The sequence below is a fragment of the Lycium ferocissimum genome, chromosome 5, assembly GCF_029784015.1.
Source record: "Lycium ferocissimum isolate CSIRO_LF1 chromosome 5, AGI_CSIRO_Lferr_CH_V1, whole genome shotgun sequence".
NCBI lineage: Eukaryota > Viridiplantae > Streptophyta > Magnoliopsida > Solanales > Solanaceae > Lycium > Lycium ferocissimum.
The window spans coordinates 24249640-24277364 of NC_081346.1; the positions used below are offsets into that span (position 1 = coordinate 24249640).

Here is a 27725-nt window from a genome sequence, read left to right on the forward strand (position 1 = left end):
TAACATATTGCTATTACACCAGACATACAGATTATGCAAACACTTACTCTTAACTCTAGATGTGTGATTTTGTGGCATTCAATACAAGCTTTGTTTAATAGGCACAGTATGAATGATTTTGGAATCTGTAATAGCCAATAGGTAAAAGTTGTAGTTGAAGCGTCAAAATGGAAACTGGAACCAAGTTTAAGGGGCCGTCTATGTATGTGGCCAAATATAAAAGACATTTCAGTATAGCTGTATGAATATATGTCCAGTGTGGGACAACATCTAGAGTCCAACTCTTCTAATTGTCCAACTTTTCCATTCTCTCCTAGATAAATGGTTTATAAAAATATAAAATGGTTTATAATTGGGATTTCCCCAATTGCTAATAAAATTATTTACCTTATTAAAAAAAAAAAAAAAAAAAAAAAAGAGTAAATCTAGGTTGTCTAACTTCGACCATAGCTGCAACCGTAACAAAGTTGTCAGCACTTTCTCAATTAAATACATGTGTTTCCTTGCGAACCGTTCTTCTTTGTCGACTTTTTAAGCACATATAGAGCATATTAAATGCTGATAAATCTATTGCTACGATCACGTTATCTAATGCAGTTCCATGGCCATGTTCTGGATTGTTTCCAAGAGTTGTGACTATTATAAGATAGGTATATATAGTTCTTAGAACAATGGAAGTCTTGCAACTTCAGGCTTTAGTCATTGTTTGCAAGTTCCTTCCATCAAAATCTGTTCGATTTTGGAGTTCCAGGCCAGCTTGTGTACGCCTCGAATATTTCATTGGGTATGCCTCACACCAGCACACATACAGGGTAACTCGGCCAACGTAGTTTTTGGCAAATAGGAAGAAATCACCTAGTAATTTTTTGTCTCTGGCAGGGTTTGAACCTGGTTTCCAAGGTTTGTACCCACTTCATTGACCTTTAGGCTGCGCCTTCAGTGTCTAAGTCTTCTAAAATGTAAATCCATCGCAAGCAAATTATCAAGGAAATTATCTATGATGTTTCTTTAATTGGATCGTCTAGCCGTCAACACAGCTTTTTGCTTGTGACTCTTCCAACACCAAATTCAGATGCAATATCGAGTAAAGAGACAAAAGTTAAAGTTCTTAAATATACTTCCCAGATAACCACCAATTTTTTTTAACTGTAAATCCATCGCGAACAAATTTACCAAGGAAATTATCTACAATGTTTCTTTAGTTAGATTGTCTTGCCTCAGCACACCTTTTTACTTGTGACTCTTTCAACACCCAATTCAGATGTAATATTGAGTAAAGAAACAAAAGTTGGAAGTTCCTAAATATTCTTTCCAGATAACCACCAAAAGTTTTTTAAACTGTAAATCCATCGCAAACAAATTTAACAAGGAAAGTATCTACGATGTTTCTTAATTGGATTGTCTGGCCTCACCACACCGTTTGCTTGTGACTCTTCCAACACCCAATTATTACATTGTAATGTGAAACCAATCTGTGCTTTGTTTCTTTTTTGCCATCTTATGAGATGCACACACATTGAGTGTGCCCAGTAGGATAGCTTGAATATAACAAAAAAAAATTCCTCACCAGCTCGTAATATCTATGTTTCAGGCATGACAACGTACAGTATCTAGAGAAGATGAAGCAGTTGGTGCTATTCATTGAAAGAAAATTGGAGGAAAAGGTATACTTCTTTGCTCTTACACTGCTAACTTAGGTCTATACTGCTTGACACTCTTCAAAGTTTTTGTTTGTGATGCATAAGTTTTTGTATAGGACATCGTTCGGTTGAACTTCTATTCTCAACCTGATGGTCCACTAACGGGTGATGGTTCCTTCAAGTCTTCAGATCTAGTTCCAGGGTATGTTTAGTTCAATTTATGACGTTTATCTTTTTCCTACTGTTATATCACCATGTATATTGTTTTACATCTTGATATTTGTATAGCGAAAGAAGCATTTTATGTGGGTCCTCCAGCGAAGGACAAGCTCCCGAAGGTTTGTCCAACCAAAATTCTGTTCTGTCGCTTAACTCAGGACTTGTCATCCTGCCATGTCCTTCTCTGAGCTGTCATCTATGTGTCCTATCATTTTATGATTTACATCATCTACTTGCAGAATTGCCGTGAAGGATCTGTGTTGTTTGGCCCAATTTCATATCAAGAGGGAAAAAGTCCGCAGAAGAATCCTGCATCTTATCAAATATCTTTTTTTGTGCCACCAATTAAGGTTTTCCCTTGTATCCTTCTGTCTAGATTTACCTTCTGCAATGCACAGATAACCTCTTTCATTTCCATCTGTGCTTGGTCTTTCTAGATTCAGTGAACGATATTTTCATTACAGCTTGATGAAGACAAAGGAAAAAGTTCGACTGACACCAAGACCGTCTCAGAAAGACTAGAAGATGAGGTATTCATATTTATTTATCAAATTCTAATTTTTGGCAAGTTGATTGGTTAAGTGTTCATATGTTAGGTCACTGTGCTCAACACTTCTCATTCATCAATATTTATGATTTCCTGGTTCTTGTTTCATCTATTGCTTTTCTTTTTACCTGGAGTTGGAGAAATATTAGGATGCATGCAATATCTGGTCAGATGCTGTTTTAATTAGAGTTATTATATAACATTTCTTCTCCTCTCCAACAAGATAAGTAGTACACTACCATACTGAAAGGGGAAATATAGATTGTTTTGGTATTGACTTATGGAGTTGGGGAGTATCAGCTGCTTCTTCTTTACAATTGTTTGTTTACTAGGTAGTTGCCTTAGAAAGAATATCTTTTTGATTTTGATCATTTACTTTCTCTTGTATTTTAACATGCCTTATAGTAGCTCTCCTTTGGTTAATCAGGTCCGCGATGCTAAAATAAAGGTTCTTGCTAGCTTGAATCAAGGCACCGATGAGGAACGCGGAGAATGGAAAAAGTTATCTCAGTCACTTAAGGTAATTGTTAAATTGTTTTAAGGAGGTGACAACAACTGCTTTGAAGGCCTAACTTGTGAGCTAATAAACCTGATGCGGTATCAATTGACAATGGAAGTACTAACTCAGAAAGTCAGATTAGGTTAAGCAAATCCCACTTGTACCTGCTGAAAAGTTGCAACATTTACACTTGCAATGTTCTGAAGTCTGCAAAGTTAAAAGCTCTTATTTTGATTTGGAGAAAAACGGAATAAATAGATGCTTTCAAATTGAGATGACTCTACTTTCAGACTTAACTTAGAAGTCTCGTGGCCCTACCCTACTGGTGCAAGTGAAGAGTGTGCAGAAAGGGTTGATGAGGTTGTGCAGATTTCTGTCAGCTTCATGTTGTTTTTGGCCTTTACCTCTTGGGTCAGGCTTCTGATTTAGGTTGTTTGTTTTGTGTTTCAACTTTGTACTGCCTCTTCTTTTTAACAGGAATCTCTTAGTTTCATTTCTCCAATAATAGAAAGAGTATTTTGCTGTTAAAATGAGGCTGAATGATTTTTTTTTTTTCGTGTTCTTTCCAGACTTCTGTTGAATTTCCCTTGTATCATTCCTTCTGCTCTGATTTCTTGCTCTGTCTATTTATATGCTCATCATGTATGACAATGTTTCCATGTTTTCCTTTTTTATTTTTTGTTGATATCAATTACCGTGCAGTCAGAGTACCCCGAATACACTCCTTTGCTTGCTAAAATATTGGAAGGCGTGCTTTCCCGAAGCAATATTGAGGACAAAATCCATCATTTCACAGAGGTAAGCATATTTTTGAAGTATACACCTCAATTTGCTCTTTGCCCCACATGGTGGGATTATCTTTGGGCTTCTTGTTGTTGTTGTTGTTGTTGTTGTACACCTCAATTTGCTCTTTCTGCGGCCATGTGAGTTGTTAACCAGGGTAAGTCTGTTTAAAATATAGATATTTGTATTTGACTTTTGAGAGCGTAGCCTTGCTCTTTTCGTTTTTCCATGTATGTTATGCGTAATAAATCATTGTTATTGTATTTGTTTGCGAAAAAGTTATTTTTCCAAGGAAAGCATTTCCACTAGGGCTTATGAGCAGAGGTGGTTTCCCTTCACAGTATTTCAACTCTCAACTTTTTCTTTTTGAAGATCTTAACTTTTTAACTTCTTGTTATTGCTCCAACCAACAATTAAACATTACCTGAAATCATTTTCCAGAAAATATATATCTGGAAATGACATTTTTACCGCAGAATTTTGGAAAATATTTTCCTATCACACCTGTTAGGAAACTATGGTCCTAAATTTGTTTTTTGCAATTTGAATGATCAGTCTCTTACAAACTGCTTGTACACCATTGAAGAATTCTATTGAGACACTCTTTGTTTCAGAGAATTTAACTTGGAACTATGTGTAGACAGACATCTTTAAGGAATATAACTTGTTAGCTGCATTATATGGCTATGATCTGAATGTGCTTAAAAAGACCTTGTAACCTCCCACCTCCAAAAAAAAAAAAAAAAAAAAAAGGAGGTGATGGAGCTTAGTCTGAAGGTGTTTTTTGTTTTGACAATTTGATTGTGAACACCTGTTCTGATCTCGCTATACAATTGCCCTACTAGTTGAGTTGGAAAGAGTCAGCGTAACTGCTGATACTTGTACAAGGTGTTAAAGTCTGTGCTACCACTTAGGTTGTATGTGATTCCATGATTCCATCTTCCCCTTCTATCTGAGCCGATAGGAATGGGTAAGCAGATAAGAAACTTTGAATGTACACTAATGTGTTCGCAAGGATGCAAGTGATATGATTGGAGAAGGTGCTCGAAAGCTTAAAAAAAATTCTAAGAAAAAGAGTATTTTATTTAAAATTTCTTTGGGAGGATGTGCTTTTCATTTTGGGAGGAGAGTGATCAATTCTTTTGGATGACAGATTAAGAAGTAGGTTAAACAAATTGGTGGAAGACATTTGTTTAGACGGGCGACAAATAATTGAATTGATTTTTGTCTTTCCTTATAATCTAAGTGATCATGGATTTCATGATTCCAAGGCATGTGTTTTCTCCAGATTAGCAGAGCAGCAGATGAGGTTGTTGCTAGCATCGACAGAGATGAATTGGCAAGTTATTGTGCCCTCAGAAGTGATCCAGAAGACGAGGCTACAGAAGTGAGTGTTCAGCTTTTGGTGTTTTTACCTCTATTACATTCAATTGGAGAAAAACTAGTTGTCATAGCAGTTAATGTTGTCGGTACTTTTTCTCTTTTCCCCCTTCTGCTAACTGTAAAAGCTGGACTGCTGGATTTGTCCTTGAATCTCAGCAGAACAGTTTTTATCCCAAGAGACTAGTCATAACAACAGTCTACTCCATTTGACAGAAAATGAAGAAGAAAATGGAGACAACCCGTGACCAGTTAACTGAAGCACTCTACCAGAAGGGATTGGCTTTGGCAGAGCTAGAAGCATTGAAGGTAATGACTCTTTAATGGAGCCATGAACCTTCTATCCTTGCTCTTGAATGCGGACTGCTGAGATGATTGCTAAGGCAAATAGTAATAAAGATTGGCCTTCGAATGAAAAGTTCTATCTTTAAAATGCTTAATCTTTGTGAGTTCTGGAACTTTAAATAAAAACAGGCTATTAGAAACACTTATCCAACAAAAGAAAAATAAACAGAACAGAACAAGCTGGACGGCAGTAGTTTGTTCATTTTGTATGGCTCGTGAGACTTCATACTGGCATTTCATATCTAGCATATGTGCTGAAGAGGATTGACGTGGATCTGTTTGATTTTTAACGTCCATTTGTCTTTGTGCGTGGGATAATTACACAGTTAGTGAGCTTCTAACAGAGGTGCATATATCTGGTTTAAAATATTGTATCCTTTCTTTGCCCTGAGTTCAAACTTGGATGTTGGAAACTCCCTAACCCCGGGACCTAAACAATTAAAAAAATAAGTAAGTTGATTCTACCTAAACAGAATAAATGAAGGAATGAGCATTGGTAGGATGAAAGCTATAGCTTCAGAGAAAAAACAAAACAACCCTGTAGCTCGCAAACTGAATTTCTTATTTCTATATTTCCTGGGTCAGAGTATGATTAGATTGTTCCTGCACATGTTATTATATTTAAGTTAGTCTGACAGGGATGATCACCTGATGCAGTTAGATTATGAGTTGGTGTTCATCTTCTGATGTACATTCTGCATTCAGTTATCATTGATTGTGCACAAGAACTGCTGTGCGAAGTGTCCAGGATTCTTCTTCTTTATTTTTTTAATTTTATATTTTTGTTTTTTAATGTGGTGATAATGGTTGTCAGAGTGGGAGCACTGCGGATAAGGCTGATAGCCAAGCTGCATCAGTGTCTGATGTCCAGTCGGATATGTTTGAAGAGAACTTCAAAGAGCTACAGAAATGGGTGGATCTGAAGTCTTCTAAATATGGAATCCTTTCGGTTCTCCGTGAGAGGCATCATGGAAGACTTGGAACCGCACTTAAGGTACTGCTATTTTTGAGCGTTTTGTATATGAAGCAAATTTTAATTGGTGCATCAGTACACTCTGTATTTCATTATTTTCTCGGGTCAGATGGTTGAACTTCTCTCTCGTTCTTGCTCGCTTTAGCAATATTTCATACGCATTTTTGTTAACACTTGATTGCTCAACACTGGTTCGCTCATGTAATTGCAAAATCTTATTTTTGAAAAAAAGTTGAGATTATTTGCTGGCTTGTTGCAACAGATTCTAAATGACATGATACAAGATGATGGTAACCCACCCAAGAAGAAGCTTTATGAACTAAAGCTTTCTTTGCTCGATCAGATAGGATGGAGCCACTTGCTGGTATATGAGAAACAGTGGATGCAAGTACGATTTCCATCGTCTTTACCTCTTTTTTAGTTTTTGTTCAGTGAACACGCCATATTTAGTAGATTAAGAGAGAGAGAGAATGTGCCTGGAGATCTGCATGAAAAAAAACAGGATCATTTATGGCACTGTCCAATATTTGAATAAAAGAACTTTCTTTCCAATCTTCATATAGTTTGTTTTCTTTTGGTCCTACTAAGAAGCATGATCACATGTCTAAACTATGTAATTTAAAATCTAATTTGTGTATTGAGGTGGTCTGGCACCGTGAGAAATAACTTTGTTGCATATCTGCATTTTGTACACTACCGTGGGATCCTATACTTTCGAATAGTGAGGCAGGAACATGGACGAATGTTGTGGCTGGAATTGGCTGACAGAAATGTCTTGAGATAATGTGAAGATTTGAACTGAACTTGGTCTATCTTGACTTGAGTTGCAATTTGCAAGTGTCAATGCTTGAAAACGTTTATGGTTACCATGGACGCTCAACCACAACAATCAGAATACGGCTGTATAATCGGATTTGCATGTATTTCTTTGGGGTTAATGTTTTACTTTTCCCCCACTAGACCGTTTACCCTTATTTTCCTTCCGTAATGCTCAATATAAGCCTAACCACTCGACTTTAGTAGTAGAAAGGAAAATGCTCGACCTATGGAATCCATCATTAACGATGGCAGCAAGGTTATGCTTCGCCTTTTCTCAAGTTCGATTATGATTTTCTTCGTTTCTGATGACGGTAGTGTATGGCTTGCTTTTGCATACCTTGATTATTTTATCGCGTACGACCACCTCTCACCAATATAACCATCGGGTAATTCTGCCTGCTAAGGTTTATGCAAATGGAAAGAATTCATCTACTTTTTGGCGTGTTGGAATTTGAAGCCTCAGGTTCCCACTAGGTCGCACCGTATATTCGTTTATGATTCAATTCTCTCATGAAAATCAGTTTAGCGCAACTTAATATTCATTTGTTGTGACTAGAGGATAGTAGGATCACAGTATCTCTCTTCATGATAGGGATTTAAACTGGTATGTATTTCACTTTTGATGATTTGATCAGTACACAAGTTCGACATTTTTGAACTTGAGAGATGGTAACGCATTGCTCCTCAGTCTGCCGTGTAAAGGAAAAAAACCAAGAGGAAAAGCAGAGGATAAAAATCAATTTCAGACAGATTTGGCTGCCTCTCAGAGCGTAATTAAGTACTTTCTCCGTCTCAATTTATGTGATACAAATTGACTAGACACGGAATTAAAAAAGAAAGGAAGAATAAAAAATATTTGTGTGGTAAATTATTTATAAAAATAATAAACAATTATTTTTTGGATAAATGCAAAAGAAAAATATGCCACATATGACAAAACTGGGAGGACGAGTAATACAATAGGCTATAGAGTTGAGGTGTGGCCGGTGACTGATCAATTGTTAACTAGCTGAACCGGCCAAATGTGGTCGTCATAGTATTGCATAGGTCAAACCCACATTTAGCTGCAGGGTGTTGACACCTGTAAAGTCAAATAGGACAATACAAAGTATTGTTTAGATTCCGCCACGTGACATAGTCCGAATCCCAAATCTCTGGAATTGCCCTTCGAGAGCCACGCTTTTGTGCGTTTGGATTGTTGTGTTTACTGATACATTTTCTCTTTTGAACATTAAACATGTTGACCCTGACCAAAAATTTGGTCCCCGCCAGAGTCCCTCATTTTCTGATTAATTTCTCACAAACAAATGAATCAGAAGTTCAAGTTTCATGCGTAGCAAATTGAAGTCGGAAATTTATTAAGGATATATAAGATTTAATTATGTATATAAAGTAATACTTCCTCCGTCCCAAAATCGGTGTCATTTTAGCCAAAAACAAGTATATTAAGAAATTAATAATGCAATTTAAAGTTTACTAAATTATCCCTGTATAATAAAAATAAATTACTTGTTCTTTTTAATTAGAGCATGCACAGGTAATAAATCTTTTGACATTAGAAATCCAACAATCTCTTAAGTTACTATGTGACTTTTTCAATTATCATCTAGATTGTTACTTTAACTTGTCGGTTTTTGTCTAAGGATGAAGTTGGAAAAACTAGTCAATTTATGTCTTGATTTCTTGATAAAGAAAAACTCCCCAAACCCAGGCAAAAGCAAGACAAAAAAAGGTGTCTTGACTGCTGCGGGCACACAGATAATCTTTTCTCAAATGAATGCACTTCATATTGAACTTGATGAAAGGGGAGAAACACCCCCAAAAAAAGGAGCTATTTTCAAAATGAACAGCCAAAATTGATAATCGAAAGAGCACCTCAACGGCTCAACCATTAGATACTCCTCAAGCATCATCATCATCATCATCATCATCAGTGTCAAGGCAATCCATCCCAGGAAGCTCTTCCCCCTTCAGAAGCTCTAAACTCTTCCTGTTGAAACGTGGCTCATCTTGTCCGCAAGGCCAAACTTCTTCACAGCCGCAACAGAATCACCACCAGCTACGATTGTTGTTACTCCCTTTTCAGTAAGTTCTGCCAGCTTTTTTGCAATAGCCTGGATTATATGCGGCAAAAGATTACAGATGCAGTCAAAACCAGTTAACATAAAGAGAACAATCTATGACCGTTTTAAAACTAGACCAGAAAAACAATTCTATCGGAACATAGGCAAGATCTTTTTACCTTTGTTCCAGCAGCAAATTTGTCAAACTCGTACACTTCCATAGGTCCATTCCAAAAGATAGGTTTCGCGGCATCTAGCGTTTCGCTAAAAGACTTGATAGCATCAGGTCCAATACTAAACCCATCCAGTCATCATTGGGAATTTTAGTTGCTTGAACAACCTGAAAGGCTAAAGAAAATAGGACTAATTGAACCAGTCAGGACAACAGATACATGTAGAACAAGCTACCATTGCCAAACGCCATTTACCTTGGTCATGGCCGTAGCACTATGCTTATCTGCCATCATTACATCACGAGGAAACAATAGACGTACATTTTTTGCACTTGCGTAGGCCATAATTGATTTCGCCTCGTTGAGCTCATGTCTTTCCACAAGGGAGGACGCAACACACTGCCCTCTAGCCTTTAAGAGAGTAAAGATAATGCCTCCACCAAGCAATAAGGTGTCAACCTTTTTATCCACAAGTGACTTTATCAAAAGACTCTTAGTTGATAGTGTTGAACCACCAACAATGGCAACGAATGGCGTTGGTGGGTTTTCTAGCGCTCCAATAAGATAGTCAAGTTCCTAATACCATCAAGATAGCAAAAAAGATGCAAGAAAATTAAACTACCTACAAGGCAGTAGGACAGTTTCCGGCCAAATATGTAAACCGTTTTAACCACCAAATTGACTAATTCAATTGTGTGCTAGACAATTGAGATACATTTTCAGAACATGCTTTGTCACAACCTACCAAATTTTTTCTTACATTTCACAGTCCAAAATTCATAATCTGTACCCATTTTTTGTTGGTGCTGAAATTCAAAAAAATGTACCTTTCGCATGAGTAATCCAGCAACAGCTGGTTTCAAGAGATTAGCAACCCCTTCTGTGGAGGCGTATAGTCGGTGCGAAGTCCTAAAGGCCTCATTGACATACAAATCTGCAACAGACGCCAACTTACTTGCAAAGTCCTCATCATTGAAAATCTCTTCTTTATATAATCTCAAATTTTCCAGCAGCAGAACTCCTCCCTCTGGTAATGCATTAACTAAATTCTTAACTTCTTCACCAATGCAATCATTTGCCATCTTGACCTATGGGTAAACACTAGCCTCTTTAGACAGCCACAGAAGAAACAAAGGCCAAAAAGGATAGATGAACAGGAAACAGACCTGGAATCCCAATAGCGCTGACAGCCTTGGCACAAGTGACTTCAAGCTGTAATTTTTAATGTCACCAACTGGTAAACCCTGGAACCGGGAATTCAGATGATCAGAGAACAGCCACATGCATGGAGAATACATAGAACTTTCACTAATGTGGTTAAAATAATTATTAAAAAAAAAAATGCACAAAGAGTCTACATACAACTTTCAACTACTGAATGAGACAACGGAAACACAGCTGTTTTTCTAAAAACTATCAGAAATCTCCACTCGCTAGGGGAAAAGCTTTTAATAGCATAAGCAGGTATATTGATAGTTAGGCTGGCATTGCTTAGAGAAAGAAAAGGTGAATCAGGTATGCGATATTTAACTTACAAGACGAGCGATGAGAATGACACGAGCACGGTGTTCAATCAAATACTTAATGGTCGGAATAGCTGCTCGGATTCTGGTATCAAATGTTATTTTGCCATCACGATCCATTGGGACGTTCATATCAACTCTTACCAATACCCTCTTCCCTCTCAGATCTTCTTCTTTAAGAGATTCTACACTCTTCTTCATCCTCGTTCCTGTTCGCCAACTGCATATAGAGACCAGATGGCTAGAGTGTTAGCTGATCAGTAAAATCAAACAACTTTACCTAGGGATTCAGGTAGACTGATATGGAGAAAGAAGATGGCGGCTTGGGAAATATTTACACCATATCCTAGATTTTAAAGAAATTCTTATTTATACTCCAGCAAATATCACCATTTGCGTATAATTAAGTACTTGAAAGAAACAAAACTATCTTTTTTCCTGAACATGAGATTTTTTCATATATTAGAAGCAAGTTTGTAGAACTGCTTTGATATGGTTACTTGAGCCTGAGAGTCTTTCGGAAACAACCTTTCTACCTTCACGAGGTAGGGGTAAGCAGGGGCAGAGCAAGGTAGGGTTGATGGGTTATCCTAACCCCCTTCGGCGGAAAATTAGGTTAAATTTTTTTTTTTTATGTATATATAGTAGATGTTGACTCCCTTGACTTCTTTGTGTATTTACTTCTTCATATTTTTGAACCCCTTTAATGAAAATTCTTGCTCCGTCTTTGGGGGTAAGGTCTGCACGTACCCTCCCCAAACCTCACCTTGTGGGTGGGTATGTTGTTGTTTATTAGAAGCAAGTTTGCTAGACAATTATTGAAAATAGGAGAGCCCATATATGGCTCAAAAATCAAGTGATAAATAAAGATAACATTATTGATATTGAGAAAAGAAGAGAGAATTTGTTGGCTTCCTTCATACCTCATGGCTCAATAAATCTCTCCTTTTCCTGCAAACTTAACTGCCATTCACAAAAATATAGTAAAAGATATCAGCTATTCTTTTATATGTTTTGTCAGCGAACAAATTGCTTAATCTGCAGATCCAATTTTATAATAATAATAATAATAATAATAATAATAATAATAATAATAATAATAAAGCCCTAGAAGGGAGAGCTTACCTGTAAGAGAAAACCGTCTATTAAGGTTTGTAATTAAGATATGGATTTGAATTTCTGTTTCTTAAATATTGGGCTGCTAGTGGACTGGGCTCCAACACCAACTCACGTATTTCAGCTAAGCCCATAAATGGAAGGACGCTAAAAGCCCAATTAACCTTGCTACACTAGGAACTTGGAAAATCACCGACAATTGGAATCATTTTTTTGCGGAGTGTTCTTAAATTGGTCTTTAAAGAAATTTTAAATTACTAATTTGCCTTTTTTTAATTTTTGTAACTTTTACAACAAAAAATTTATTGGGCTTAAAAAAAAAGCATATTTATGTACATGTTAAGGAAGTATATTTACGGACCAGATATGACGATACTTTTCACTTTACAAAATATATCCGGTGATAACTTTGATAATTCCTTCACAAAGTTACGGAGGCATACTTTAACCGGCAAACTTTTAAATTAAAAATAAGCAAATACACATTAAATAAGGTAAGGAATTCCTTCACTGCTTTCATTATTTTATCTATTTTTGTCTCTCCTTTTGAATGAATTATCAAAATTAAGAGATATTGCATCGGGTCCTGATTGTAATTCCTTTGTATGCCGGGGCATAGCGAAATTTAAACTTGCCTTGCGAATTTTTTTTAAAATTTCGATCGCGCGTGGTTCGAACCCTGAACCTATGGGTTTTAAGCCGAAGGGCAAAATTTAAAGATTTCAAATATGAGGGCAAAATTTAAAGACCACCCCAAACGAAGCGAATTGCCCAATTGGAATTGGTGTGTTTACGGGGATAGAAATTACACTAATAGTAATTACAACAAAAAATTTATTGGGCAAAAAGCATATATATGTACTCAAAAGATCAGCTTTTATACAAAATATATCAATAGATTTGTTACAAATCTACACGAATCAAGTAAATTAAAAATAAGCAAATACACATTAAATAAGGTAAGGTCGCTTTCATTATTTTATCTATTTTTGTCTCTCCATTCAAAATTAAGAGATATTGTTCCCTGATTTTCTTTAGCTTTTGCTTCCTTATTTCATTCACTTTTCTCTCCCCATTCAAAACTAAGAGATATTGCTCCCTAATTTTCTCCAACTTTTACTCAAAAAGTCCATTCTAATTGGTAATTTTTATGTACAAAGTTCATACAGCGGAAAACATATATGTATAATTTTTTTATGCCATATGTATAACTGTATAAATTCGTTATAATTTTTATATATGAAATATGTATAAAAATTGTATGTGTATTTTGATTATGATAAAGGACATATAAATGGTATAAAATCTAATCAAAGTATGTATAAATTTTGAGAAAATATGTATGATAAATTTGTAATTGATACAAACCAGATTCCATACAAAGTTCATACACTAGAAAATAAATATGTATAAATTTTTGTATGCAATATGTATAACTGTATAAATTCGTTATAGTTTTTATGTATGAAATATGTATAAAAGTTGTATGTATATTTTGGTTATGATAAAGTACATATAAATTGTATAAAATCTTATCAAAGTATGTATAGATTATGAGAAAGTATATATGTATAATAAGTTTTCGGATTGATACAAACCAGTACACATATCAATTTTTAACATTTTTAAGATTAATTCATATCGAATTTATTCATATTTCATACACACTGTGGCACATATATCTAAAAAAAATGATATATAGCAGATTCCATACACATTTCATACATATATTAGTTTTCAATATTTTTGAAAACTACAGTTTATATAAATTATACAAATTTCAAACACACAATGATCACACATATCTCAAAACGATACAAACCAATATTTATATACAATCAATACGCATGTCAGTAATCAAAAATACTTTGTAATATTGGTTTGAAAATTTATACTAGGAGATAAGATGAATTTTAGGTCTGAAAATGGTGTCTATCGTAGAGGGGGAGAGAGAGAAATCTTTTTAAAAAGAAGAAGAAGTTGATTGGTAATTATCCTAAAATTAAGCCCACATTTAAAATCAAATTCTCTTCCTTAAAAAAATCCCAAAATCATGGGTATCCTATTAAACCCAAATCTGGTATATTTTGTAATTTTATTGGTGTGTTTTGTAAATAAGGAAAAGGGCCTTATGTTTTGTAATCCTTAAGTAGTATTATAAGGTCATTTTCCCAAATTTATTTGTCATAACATCATTATAGAGTAACGAAGCGTATGAACTTAAAAACAGAGAGTAATTTGAAGAAATGACCTTAAATCTTAGTGTACTGACTCCTAATCGAATTGTTTGAGATTTAGAAGTGGAAGAAATCGTTTCCTCTGCTTATTAAGAAGCATAATATAAACGACATACTAAGTAGAAACACGTAGACTCAAAGGAAGGGAGAGAGGCGTTCCACCACTTGACTGTTACCAACGTATTGTTTGATTGCATAAATGTAATTACACAGTAGATCTTTATATTTTAAAATTAAAATTTAATTATCATACATTAAAAGTTAATGTTTGACAAGTATGTGACTTCATTTAAGACTTATATGTTTTCTTGACAGTATAATATTTAACAATTATATTGTAAACACACTTATATATAGTTTTCATATTAATAATATTTTAATTTAATCAATTAATAAAAATTAAAACCCTCATTTTGTATGAACAACATGGATTGCAAGTTTGACAAAAAGAAAATGATATTTACAAATATAGTGCAATAACATTATTTTAATATTTGATAAAATGTAATTTATCTTTTCTAACGAAAAATGAACGTCTTGCAATGTGAAAAAAAAAGAAGTCAATACAAACTAAAGTAAATAAATTCTAATTGAAAAATAAGATAAATTCAAATCCCTACATATTACGTATGTATATATGTGTGCGCGTACGTATTATATATATATATATATATATATATATATATATATATATATATATATATATATATATATATATGCGCGTATATATATCTATGTATATGAATGTGTGTGTGTGTATGTATCCACCTCAAAGAGATTATATATTTATTTTTTAATGTTATAGACAATAGCAAAGAAAAGAGTCAGATTTTTTTCCATTTTAAAAAGATTAGAAGGAATCAGAAATTTGTTTGTTTGCTTGCCCTAAAGAATTGGATTCACACTCTTTATTCACATTTTTTTTCCTTTTAAAAATGATTTATGAATAAAAATAGAAGATAGTGATTTTTTTAGATTACAAATGGGTATTCATATGTAATATTCTATCATAAATATAGTATATTAAATTATCAAATTAAATATTTGATCAAAATCTCTACAATTATTATTGGTAATCATAAATATTCTATTTTTATATCTCTAAACATCCATCTGAAGGATTAAACAAACTCAAAAGATCATTCATCCAGCATTTCAAACTACCACCAAAACCAACTCTCCTAATCCACATGATCACTAATCTTGTTCCAACGCTCACACAAGTACTACTAAATAAACTTTTTAATATTTAGAAGTATTGTATAGTGTCATATATAAGAAGTATTTAAAATTTAGACATCCTATATTTTCTAACACTTACACAATTACTAAATAAACTTAATATTTCACCAACTATAGTACTGTATCTTCTACAAACTGAAGTCCTTATACTATTGCTGTTAACAAATGAATTCGTTCGTTATTATTTAAGTGAATTTCTATTGAGTTTTCAGCTAAAGCAGCACATTAACACATCGATCTTAAATGACCTTGAAGAAAATAATTATTTTTATAAGAACTCCAAAAAGGAAAAAAAGGCTAATCAACAATTATGGCAACAAAAATATTATAGTAATTATATACTTATTTTTAAAATTAACTAGTTTGATATTTCGATTCTTTCCCATTTTGCCTCTTCTGTGTTTTATTTTCTTTGTGCTAGGAAAGTTAGAGATGCTAGCTAGGATATAAATTAATGAACATCAAGGATTGTGGTAAGATGGATGAAAAATAGTTCGTTATACTTTAGGGACCCTTATGTTATACTATGGGGTCAATTATACCCATACAGACTATTCAAACATCATCCTAGACTATTCAAAAATAGTTAACTCAATCCGACCGAATTTTTTTTCCCAAAAGAAAAAATAATACTTTAATTATTTTTATATTTTTTTTGGAAAATTATCCGTATTATTTTTTTTGAAAAAAAATTGGTCGGATTGAGTTATTTTTGAGTAAAAAATTATTTTGAGGGTAAATAATTTTGAAGGGCTAGGATGATGCCACGATTAAGACATAAAGTGATAATTTAGTGATAATTGTCCACGCGTATGAATGAACTATTTTTCAAAGTTGAAGGGTAATTTTGGCCCTTTTCCGATTCAAAAAATAGTTAGTTTTAAAGAGTTCAAGAGTTCGAACGACGTAGCTTTGAACAACTTGTATCATAAAGTTCAAAATTTGTACAATAAAATGAACTTTTTAAAAAAAACAAAGTCGATCGGGAGGTAAAACTAAATTGTTAACCAAAATGAACTTAAAAATAATTAACAAACTATTAGTCTTATCTCAATTCCTTCAAAATAAGGCCTCGCTTTCAAAATTCACGTTGCGGATCTTGCATTCTCATATCTATGCAATCATCTTTATTTTCAGTTAAAAAAATCATTCAATTCAAACCATCCATCATCTCTAAGTTTAGGAAGTCGTTTATCAACCTGCATGATACTAGGATCACCGTAAGATCGCCCAGGCCCTTCGGAATCCGCACTAGAGGGCGGAGACCAAGGTATCGCCCAGTTAGCTCATAATCTTCAGGTCACCATCTGGTGCAAAATAGCAAACCGTTTCCGGATTCAACACCAAAAATTTCAACTGAAACCTCTAAGGGTCGATGATCAAACCCGTATCCATCTTTAAACTTGTAAGCAAAGTAAGCTGTGTAGAATGTCAGTAGTGATAGAATCCCGGCGCTTATTGTGCCCTAAATTTTAAGCCGCCAAACAACGTTGAGCTGAGCCACCTCTCGAAACCTAATTTTGGGGTGGGGGGGTGGGACGACAATGGTCATATATTCGATTAATGCGCGTATATGTACTACATTTATCTCAAGAAAAGGATAGTCTCTTCGCTGAAAAATGGCAAACCTGGACTATGGTAGTGATCAGCCCATGCAATATTAAGACGCCTTACATCTAAGAAGTAGCATTTCTTTCCACTCCATTTTTCTAGCGAGAAACTCTGTTGTACAAATGAATATATAGTAAGTAGATCGATGAAACTATAAGAAAAATACTACGAATTTCAGTTCTTCGAAAAAATATATTTTAAGAACATTCGTCTTCAAAGCCGCACACCCCCCCCCCCCAACCCCACCCAAAGCCTCAGAAGGGATGGCATCGGTAAATACTTATTAAAGGAGAATCCAGAATCTAAAGTTTATGGGTTTCTACAATGATCTTTTTTTCTTTTTTCTTTTCAAGATTTCCATCTTTATGGTGGAGAAGTTAGACATGACTCCAACCTGTATATTTACCAAAAATCATAATTACACGGAGGAGGACATAAACTTTAGCCTAGATAACTTTGGAGATGTTAGCTATGACCAACATATTACATAATGATCTCATTTAATATAAAATAATGATTGAATTCACATTCAGATTTCTATAGATATTTCATAAACATTTTAATAAATATACAAGGTTTGAACAAAAGTTATTAGATTTCCGTGAACCCTCATAACACTCTACATCCACCTCTATACTTAACCGCACCGGTTGTTTACACCTGACTAAACAGCTAGCCTTAAGAATCACAAATGCATATCAGTTAAATATAGTTAAATTTAAAAAGTGCATATATATGTTTTATATTCATTAGCTAGGTGTAAACACCTAGTGACACATTAAGTGAGTCTCGTCTAAAAAAGTACAACGACAACTAGGGATAGGCGTTCGGTTTCTTCAATTAAGTTTTTTCAAATTTCAGTCCAATTCTTCGATTTTTGGTTTTTCAAAAGTATGCACTCGGTTCGGTTTTTTTCAAGTTCGATTTTTTCGGTTTGAAGTTGTGTAAACTAAACCTTCACTTTACACAGTTCACTTGAAGGATTCAACCATCTCATAACATTTCACTTGAAGGCAATGATAATGATCGTAATGGGACACAGCTAGAAGCCACACACACTGACAAGAATCCGATTCATGAGCGTGCAGCCAACAACTCAGCAAGCAACACACCTGTATTAAAATTCATTACACCATACACCTTACCGCAAGCAACACAAATGCTCTAAGCCATACAACTTACAGCCATAAACATTGCAGTCACAGAGCTTGCTTCGGTGCTCCACGCTCAGTCCTCAGTCTCAGATGCTAGCGGCTAGGGTTAGGAAATAGAAATTAGGAAACTAAAGTCTAATTGTCTAAAGACTGAGTGAGAATTGGGCCTGGGTTGCAAAAAATGTTTGGGCCAAGGGAGTAGCTGTGTTCAATATTTTAATTTTTTTTTTGAACTTATATTATAAAATTTCGGTTTGACTGAAGAACCGGGACCATAAAACTGAGAACCATATCGAGTACCGAAGTTTTTAAAAAATAAGAACTGAAACCGAATCGAAGAACCAAAAAACTTAAACCGAAGAACCGAATTAGTTCGGTTCGGTCCAATTTTTCGTATTTATCCCCACCCCTAACGGCAATACTGCTCATAATGTATCAACAAATATAGCAAAGCTAACGAATGATCTAAACATTGAAAACTAAATATAAAGGATTTTAATCCATCTGAAATTAAAATTCAAAAAAAGAAACTAGCATGCACATCGTTTAGAAACAATATCATGCACCGTCATCACCTTTGTACAAAAATAATCACGTAAAAGAAAATTTTAGGAAAACGTTAACAACTGCTAGCTTATTTGTTAGAAAATAATAATGTATGTTATAGAGAATTAGTTGGACATTCGAGAGGGCATTTTTCAGCTTTATAGGAAGTTTCGTACAAGAAATAATGGTGCCTCCAATTACAGCTGAGATATAAAATATATTTCTTGGATTCAACTTAACAAAATGACTTCACACAATAAATTCAATTATTTTCCAGAAGAGGATAGAAATGTTAATATTCAGATCTACGTCCAAGAAGAAATAATAATAAAAAAAGATAATGGTAAAAATGCATCTGAACTATTATTTTTTGGCAAGTTTCACACTTCAACTATCAGTTATTCCCATTTTCTACATGAACTATCACCATCTATGTATTAAAACACACATAATTTAGTAGATGATGATAGTTCAAGTAGGAAAAGGAAACAATTGATAGTTGGCCTAGTCAATTTCGAGGTGTGTTTTAATACATATATGGTGATACTTCGGTGGTAAAAAAAAACAACTGATAGTTGGGGTATGAAACTCGTAAAAAAGTTAGAGTTTAGATATGTTTTTGACCATTAACTCAATAAAAAAATCGAAAAACAACACACAAGTTAGTAATGTTTTTGTTTTTTTTTTTTTTTTTTTTTTTTTCATTTTTTTCCTTGCGACCTTCATCAATTAAGAGGGGATAATGGGAGAGATAAATATATAAATACTTGAGTGATCGGAAATAGGGGATCGGAGTCAATGATATGAAAATGATGGACCGATAATCGGATGGCAGGAATTTCGCCCAAACGGAATCGGAAAGATAGAGAGACGGCAAATGTTCGGAAGGATAAGATATCGGCGATAGCATCCACAGACAAGTACCCCATTTATCTTCTTCACCTTTCTCTTTCTCCATGGGTGTTTAGTCCGTTACACTTCCCGCTTTTCCTTTTTTAAAACTTAATTGCTTAGGGGTTAAGTTTAGTTCAGATATTAATGAACTGAATCTCAGAAGGAAATTACTGAAATCCATATATAGATTAATTACTCATTTACTATTTGGATTAGATTTGTAGTGCCAATCTAACACAACTCCTTTTAATTTTTTTTTTTCAATTGAATTTTTTTTTTCAATATTCAATATTTATATTGAAAAACAATGTTTCAAACAAATAAAATTCATTGTGATAAATGAAGTAGATCTATTTAGTTTTATCTTATGTTTTAAATTAATTAGAAAGTAGATGTTAGAATGAATTCAATTCCCGATTTCTATTTTAGAATTATGTATTTAAGGGACTCTTCTTTTTAAGATTTTTATGATATTTTCAACCTTAGAGCATCTCTTAATCTTAGTTTGTTTTATTCAAATTAAAACCGCTTAAGATGGCAAAGTGTACCAAGCGATAATAAAAAGTGAAAAGTGAAAACTACATAGCATACAAGTATTATGTCACGACCCATTTTCACTAAGTCGTGCGGGCACCTACCTTTCTCACCTCGGTAGGCGAACCCTTATCCCAACAATCATATAAACATAAATAAAGCGGAAGAAGATAGAATAACGTAAGTCTTAAGATCATAATATAAGAAAATGCGGAAGTAAATGAAATACACCTTAGTGTCTGGTTTGGTCATACAAGAGCATCTAACTAAATACTACAAGTCGGAATAATAGTAAATCATCAATAGTCTAAAAAATCATGTCTTAAGATAGAAATAAAGACATAATAAAAGAAGAGTCTTCCAGGCAGCGAACGTCCTCGTGCTCACCCTGCAAGACTCGAATAAGCAATCCTCAAATACCAGCCATGAGGAGTAGACTTCGATCCCACCTGGTACTCTGCATTCATAAAAGAATGCAGCAAGTGCAGGTCAGTACAAACAACAAGTACTGGTAGGTATCATAGGCTGACTAAGATTAGCTAACGTATATAAAGGCAACAAAGCAAGATAAACACATAAACCAACAAGTACCAGTCATCACCTATGTTATAGCATCTAAACCCAACTGTGCCAAGTCTCAGTATAATCGATCCGAACCAGTGTATCACAATCATATCATAATAAGTCATCACCTATGTTATAGCATCTAAGCCCAACTGTGCCATGTCTCAGCTAATCAATCCGAACCGGTATATCACGATAGTATCACAACATTTCTAGAAACAGCAGTACAATGCAATGCAATAATGTATGAATGATGAATGAAATGCGTATGCACCTTTATACAACATGTTCCGGACGGAATAACTCCACGTTTCGACGATCATGACCCATGGGGGACCCGCAAAGTCCATGTACCACTCTCACGATCCCCGCAAAGACCTCGGGTATCGGACACTCAATCATTCCTGGCAAGAAACCTCGGGCAACGTTCACTTATCTCTGTTTTACGCTCTCCAGTAAAGACCTCGGAGGCTACACTCTCTTGCTTGCCATCATCAGTACCATAACCATGCAATATCAATGAATCAAGGAAATGAGTATGATTACGATGTAATGTAATATCAACAACCAATTCAATCCCAAACAGTACCACTAGGGCACGCAAGTAGTATCAATAACAAGGCTACACAATAAGCCACAATGGATGACAATCTCCTCTCAATACCGATCAAGTAAAGAACCGCAATACCATAGTCATAAGATATCACTAGTCACAATTACACAATGTCTCAATGTTGCAACGAGCCACAAGATAAGTAAATCAACACAACGGGGTGGCTAGCCCCCAAATCATACAACAAGGCCCAACCTAAGACAATATCCAACCCAACTTCACACCTGAAGGTTTACATGCATTCTTTGACAATATCATCTAATACGCTTCGCTAATCGAAGTCTCACCATAAGGTAAACCATAACCTACCTGGAGAGCCAAAGAACAAAGTCTCCAATAATCAAACCTTAGTATTTCCCTTCCTTTGAGCCTCGAGATAATGGAAGTATAAACATAACCAAATCATGAAATTAGAATCAAGAAGAACATTATTCAAACCCTAATTCTATTCAAGACCCAAATCCCCAACTTATGGAATGGGTTTTGTGAACTAGAAAGATGAAATTAGGAATCTATAGGCTAGGAAAACTAATAAATCACTTAAATTCAGATTCTAGGCAAAACCCCCAAATTTGGATATGAACCCTAACTTCCAATTCCATAAATTAGCCACTAATTAGGAAGGAATCATGCAATAATAGATTCTAATCATCAATTTCATGCTTAATAAATCTAATCGAATCAATAAATCAAGATTTAATAGCCTAAAATGAAGAACCCATTGACCCCTCTTTTAATCCTCAAGCTCTTAATGAATCTAACATGATGATGGATTTCTAAGGTGATAATGTAATCATGGAATGAAAAGGAGAGTGAAGGGACTTACCACAATGAATTTTCCTCAAGAAATGCCCTCAAATGCTCCAATAACTCAGTTTTTGGAATAGTAATGAATGAGAAACTTAGGACTTTTAACACTCATTTAATGAACCTATTTGCCCGATGTCCGATTTTGCGATAACTAGATCGCTGCGGCGGTCCCGCTCTAGCGTTCCCTCAGACCGCTGCGGCGGTCAGCTAGTGAATGCACTAGGCTACTTTTGCGGCATGGCCACCGCTATAGCGGTGCCACCATTGCGGTTCTGGTGCTGCCACAGCAGGGCACCAGACACCAGAAAATCCCCAAGTTTCACAATCTCAACCAAAAATCCCGACTATCACCCGAGGCCATCTGCTCACATACCATATATGTAGACATACATAAAAACACGCGACGAACGCTCTCGTGGCCTCGAAATTTTCCAACGGAGGTCTCGTTGACCGAGTCAACCCCCGATACCTCAAATCCAACTTCCTGACCCAAGTCCCAAAATGTACCCGAGTGCATTGGGAATCGAACCAAATATACACATAGATTCTAAAAGACCATCCGGACCTCTCAAAATCGGCAGATTCCTGAAAAAGGTCCATTTACCCAAAAGTCAACTTTGAGTCAACTCTTTTTTGCTTTAAGCCCAAATTTCCCAAAAAGTCACCCAAATCATATCCAAACACCTTGGGAAACGTTTCAACGGTCCCCTCGAGTCAAATGTGATCTAACAAGCTTGGAGAAGGGTCAAAAATACCGAAAAGACTATAATGACGAAACGGGTCGTTACATATTATAACAAACGCATTCTATGAGTAGATTAGTTGACTAACTAATTAGAGTACTGATCTTCTTATAACACCAATCACCTAATTAAAGAAACTCACAAGAACCATAAAGAGAAAATAAAGTTCACTGAAGGTTGGAAAATAAATTCTCCCGATCGAGCTCAAGTTGGGAGGAGAGAAATTATATTAGATTTACTATAACGAACGCATTTCACAAGTGAATACATGTTATAGGAAGAGAAATTACGTTTGATTAATTACTATAACAAACGAAGAGTACATGTTGGGGAGAGAAATTACACGTGATTTATTACTGTAATAAGCGCGATCCATAATGAATTAGTTAACTAGCGAGAGTATCAATTTTCTTACTACCGTAATCACTTAGCTAAAGAAATTCACAATAATCATAAAGAGAAGTAAAGTTCACAAAGCTCAGGAACGTGATGAAATTGTACTACAACAATATGTAGGAGCTTTATATGGAATAGCAAAGTAAACACTTCAAAGCCATATCTGATTGCATGGGAAAATGTATGCAAACCAAAAAATGAAGGGGTCTAGGAGTTACTGATTGCCTATTATGGAATGTAGCATTAGTGGCTATGTGTGGAATATTGCAAGTAAGACTGACAATCTATGGGTAAAATGGATGAATAATATATACTTGAGGGGCTCTGATGGGTGGCAGTATTCACCACCTCAAGACAGCTGTTGGTACTGAAAAAAAAAAAATGCAATAACAAGGAGAAATTTGGTGATGGATATAGACAAAATGTGTGGCTACAAGTATATGGCAAGTATACCATTCGAAGTGGCTATCAATGGATAAGAGGGTCTGGTGATTGGTGAACACTGGCCTTGGTAGAGATGTGTGCAGAGCAACGATAACATCCTTAAGCATAACTTCATATGCTGGATTGTAATGCATGGGAGGCTGCTGATTGGGATAGATTGGCTAGAATGGGGTCTGTTGGGACAACTCTTGTCTACTATGTGGTTCTTGTTCTGAAACTATGGAGCATTTGTTCTTTGGGTGTGTGTTCTCTAAAACATGCTTAAAAGAGATCCTTAAATGAAGATCCAGACATCACATACTGATCTAAAGTAGCCTTGAAGATCCAGACATGGCATACTGATCTAAAGTGGCTACGGATCGGAGCAAACTGGCAAGAAGATCTCAAGGGAAGATTAGCATGGCATTAATATGATCAGTGTTTGCAACACTCATTTACTTTATCTGGAAGGCGAGGAATGATGCTTTGTGGAACCAATTAGTTCCACGATCAGCAAGCAAGTATAGGATTTTTGACATGATACAGAGAAGACAAAAGTGTAACTATAGAGAGTGGATAGAAATTATATGAATAGAAGTATAGTGTAAAGAATTTTGTATAGGGATCAAGGGCTGGTAGGCAATAGTTTAAGGTTGGTTGTTTTACTTTGGCAAGTTTTGTCTTCTCTGTTTGTATGCTATTTTTGCTTAGTGTTAGTAAAATATGTTTGTTCCACACAAAAAAAAGAAAAAAAAAAAAAGTAAAGTTCGCAAAAGGTTAAAAATATATACTCCTTATTGAGTTCACCTTGTTATACCGCTCAATCATACTTTAAAAAAAAGGAAGAAGTTTGATCTTGATCCAAAAGAATGTTAGCCATCTGCTTATCATATACTAATGGTATATTATACTAGTGGAATATTATTTTCACGATTTATCAAAAATAATTATGCGACTAACTAAATATAACTTGTCTTGCCCATGAGACACAAGAGATGGAAGAATGAAGACCTAATTATATTGGAAGAATGAGAGTACATATTTTCCTCGTATAATACTAATATTCTTTGTAATAATAATAATAATAATAATAATAATAATAATAATAATAATAATAATAATAATAATAATAAGTACGTATATTAATTTTAATTTCAAGCAAATTGAAGACAACTATATGAATCTTTATGATCGTTATTCCTCCAATTTAGGTTTGCCGCCTCACATTCTCTCATAGAACAAGTTGAGTATAATTGATCAACATTAATTCTATAACTCCTAGACTCCTAGTTAAAAAGTGAGTGAAGACGTCCAATAAATTTGATGAGTAACATAGAACTTTTATTTTCTACTAAATTTCCACATGAAAAAACTCTATTGATAGCTTGTCAAGATTAGGGGAATTGTTGCACTTGGAATCAGAAGGGAACTAATTAGAAGATAAAGTGGGTTCTAGCTGATTTATGAATTGAAATAACCTCCACGTGTTATCACTGGTAAGATATCACCAATGAATTCTCTAACATTTTATTTTCTCTAATATATATTTTTTATGCGACACACTTTTCATTTTAATCATAATAGTTATTTTCTTTATGAAACAAATTGCTCAATCAATTCTTTGTTAATGGGTTCTTTAGTTACAATTCCCTCTGTCCCCATTTATGTAACACTTTTCGCTTATCGAGAGTTAATTTGACTAATTTTTTTACATTAAATTAGATTAAATTAACTTAATATATTAAAGTAAAGAATTTAGATAGTAAAATAATGTACGAAAACAACTACAAGAAGCAATTCTTCTCATGACTTTGATGAAAAATACATTTTAAGATATTGATCAACATTCACATGATTTGAATTCAAAAAAACCAAAAAGTATCATAGAAATTGAACCAGATGAAGTACTAACATTTTCTACTTTATGCCTAAAATCAAGGATGACCATCATATATAAAATAGAAGCGACGGAGACTATATTTGAGGCCTTAGCTAGAGTCCAGAAGATAAAGGCTTCATGCTTCCTTAATTAATCTCTATTCTCCAAAAGTTAAAGTCCACATCACATTAATTATGTTGAATGATGAAATCTCATCTCATAAATATCTTTTGATCTCCATATATAGAACAAAATTAAATTAAATTTAAGGTGGAAGTCAAATATTAGTCCATTCAAGTAATGTTAGATTTAAGGTCCCGAGTATATTCTTTATTCAACTTTGGATTGAATATAAAATATAGTTACAATATAATATATATGACACACACACATAACCTTATAACTATTACATGCTGAGTATTATTTTTGCAACATTAGACACTGAATTCCTAAACTAGCTAGTTTAGGTGATAGAAATTTTGTGAACGGTTTCATCTGAAAATTTAAACTTATGAGTTAAATAAAACATTATATTAATGTACTTTTATCTTTCGATAACTTGCATATGAGTCAGATTTTTTTTTTTTTTTTTTGAAACCATTAGAGAGTTTGGTCGAATGGATGTTATCCCTCCATCCTTAGTCAAAAGTCTTAAATTCGAGTTCTAGAATGGAAAAATTCCTATCAAGGAAAACTTACACCCTTAATAGACCCAACGCAGCACGTAGTCGGAATATTCAGGCCAATACATTTTAGATGATATTTACTTGGTCCACCTTGATAAAACATTATATTAATAATGAATGACAATTTGATTAGAACGTCGTCAAATTTTATTTTAATATTTATTCTTGAGTTATATGCTTCGTTTCGTCTAAATGTTTAAAGTTTAGAGGAGATATAAATGTTCACTAAAATAATACTACTCGCTTCGTTTGCAAAATTTTGATTTTACTGCTTGAGTGGTATAAAAATAAGGCCTAATACATAGTTTATCTCCTGATCTTGTGTGCCAAATTCCCTCTACACACTCCTCTTTCACGGGAATCTTTACCCATTCACCTTTACATAAGTGTAACTATTATACGCCATTTTTAGGTTTGACTATTTTTCTTTGAAAATTCTTAAGGAAAATTTGAAGCTTAACAAATATGAATGAATTTGCCTTTTTTCTTTTTTCGTTTCTCTATATTTCTTTGTAAGTAAAAAAAGAATGAGACAGCTCGTTCAGTAGAGAAAGGGACACTACTATGCATGTTATATTCATATTTACTGTTACATCGCTTTCAATAGTCGATTTATCATTTTGTACCTCAATTCCACCAAGAAGATCATATTAACTTCTCACCACAACATCATCAATATGTAGGTACCAACATATCGAATAGTGGCACGAAGCCCACATAACACGCTTAATCAATAGCATATAGGAATTTCAATCACACACATTATGCTTGAAGACTAGACATGCTTTCTCCTATTAATTTCACAACACATACAATCAACTAATCAAAGTCTAACTCAAATAGACCATAACCTACCTCAAGCGCTGTAGTATTTGGAATAATGCTTGATTACTCCGCTATAGCCTTTCCTTCCATAAAGCCTCGGGAACGCTCAAAGTCTAGCAATTAAGATGCTAAATAAGTCACAATCCTCTAGTACAAAATCGATTCAATGAACACCCTTGCCTTTTCCCCTATTATAATGGGTGAATGATTTCTAGGTGTAATCAATCTAACATTGGCCTTACAACTACAAACTATCAATTTACAAGGCTATTTAATCAAATCATCTATTACAAAGCGTTTCTTTTATGGTCAAGCTACCATTTTTATGAAACCCTAAGTCTCAATTCACTTAGTTCATGTCTCTAATGGTTCAATTCTTGATTAAAAAGTGATAACTCCAGCCCTTAGATGATAAACACATAATAACAATCATAACCCATCAACTATTGAAAGTCTATTAAGTTCTAGGGTTACTATTCTCAATTCAC

The 27725-nt window shown here is 34.4% G+C and overlaps 1 protein-coding gene and 2 pseudogenes across 1 annotated transcript in view; 1 reads left to right on the plus strand and 2 right to left on the minus strand.

Annotated features, from left to right (window-relative positions):
• LOC132056558 (tripeptidyl-peptidase 2) overlaps positions 1–7023 on the plus strand; it is a 30372-nt gene extending 23349 nt beyond the window's left edge. The window contains 11 exon segments of the mRNA XM_059448823.1: positions 1592–1664; positions 1757–1865; positions 1929–1978; positions 2099–2209; positions 2324–2389; positions 2834–2926; positions 3608–3703; positions 4977–5075; positions 5285–5377; positions 6228–6407; positions 6649–7023. Coding sequence (XP_059304806.1) covers positions 1592–1664; positions 1757–1865; positions 1929–1978; positions 2099–2209; positions 2324–2389; positions 2834–2926; positions 3608–3703; positions 4977–5075; positions 5285–5377; positions 6228–6407; positions 6649–6807 — 1129 coding nt within the window. The 3' untranslated portion in view covers positions 6808–7023.
• Positions 7024–8928: 1905 nt separating this feature from the next.
• Positions 8929–12061, minus strand: LOC132056559 (phosphoglycerate kinase, cytosolic-like; annotated as a pseudogene).
• Positions 12062–16637: 4576 nt separating this feature from the next.
• LOC132057667 (putative F-box protein PP2-B12) lies at positions 16638–24386 on the minus strand (annotated as a pseudogene).
• Between the last annotated feature and the right edge of the window lie 3339 nt (positions 24387–27725).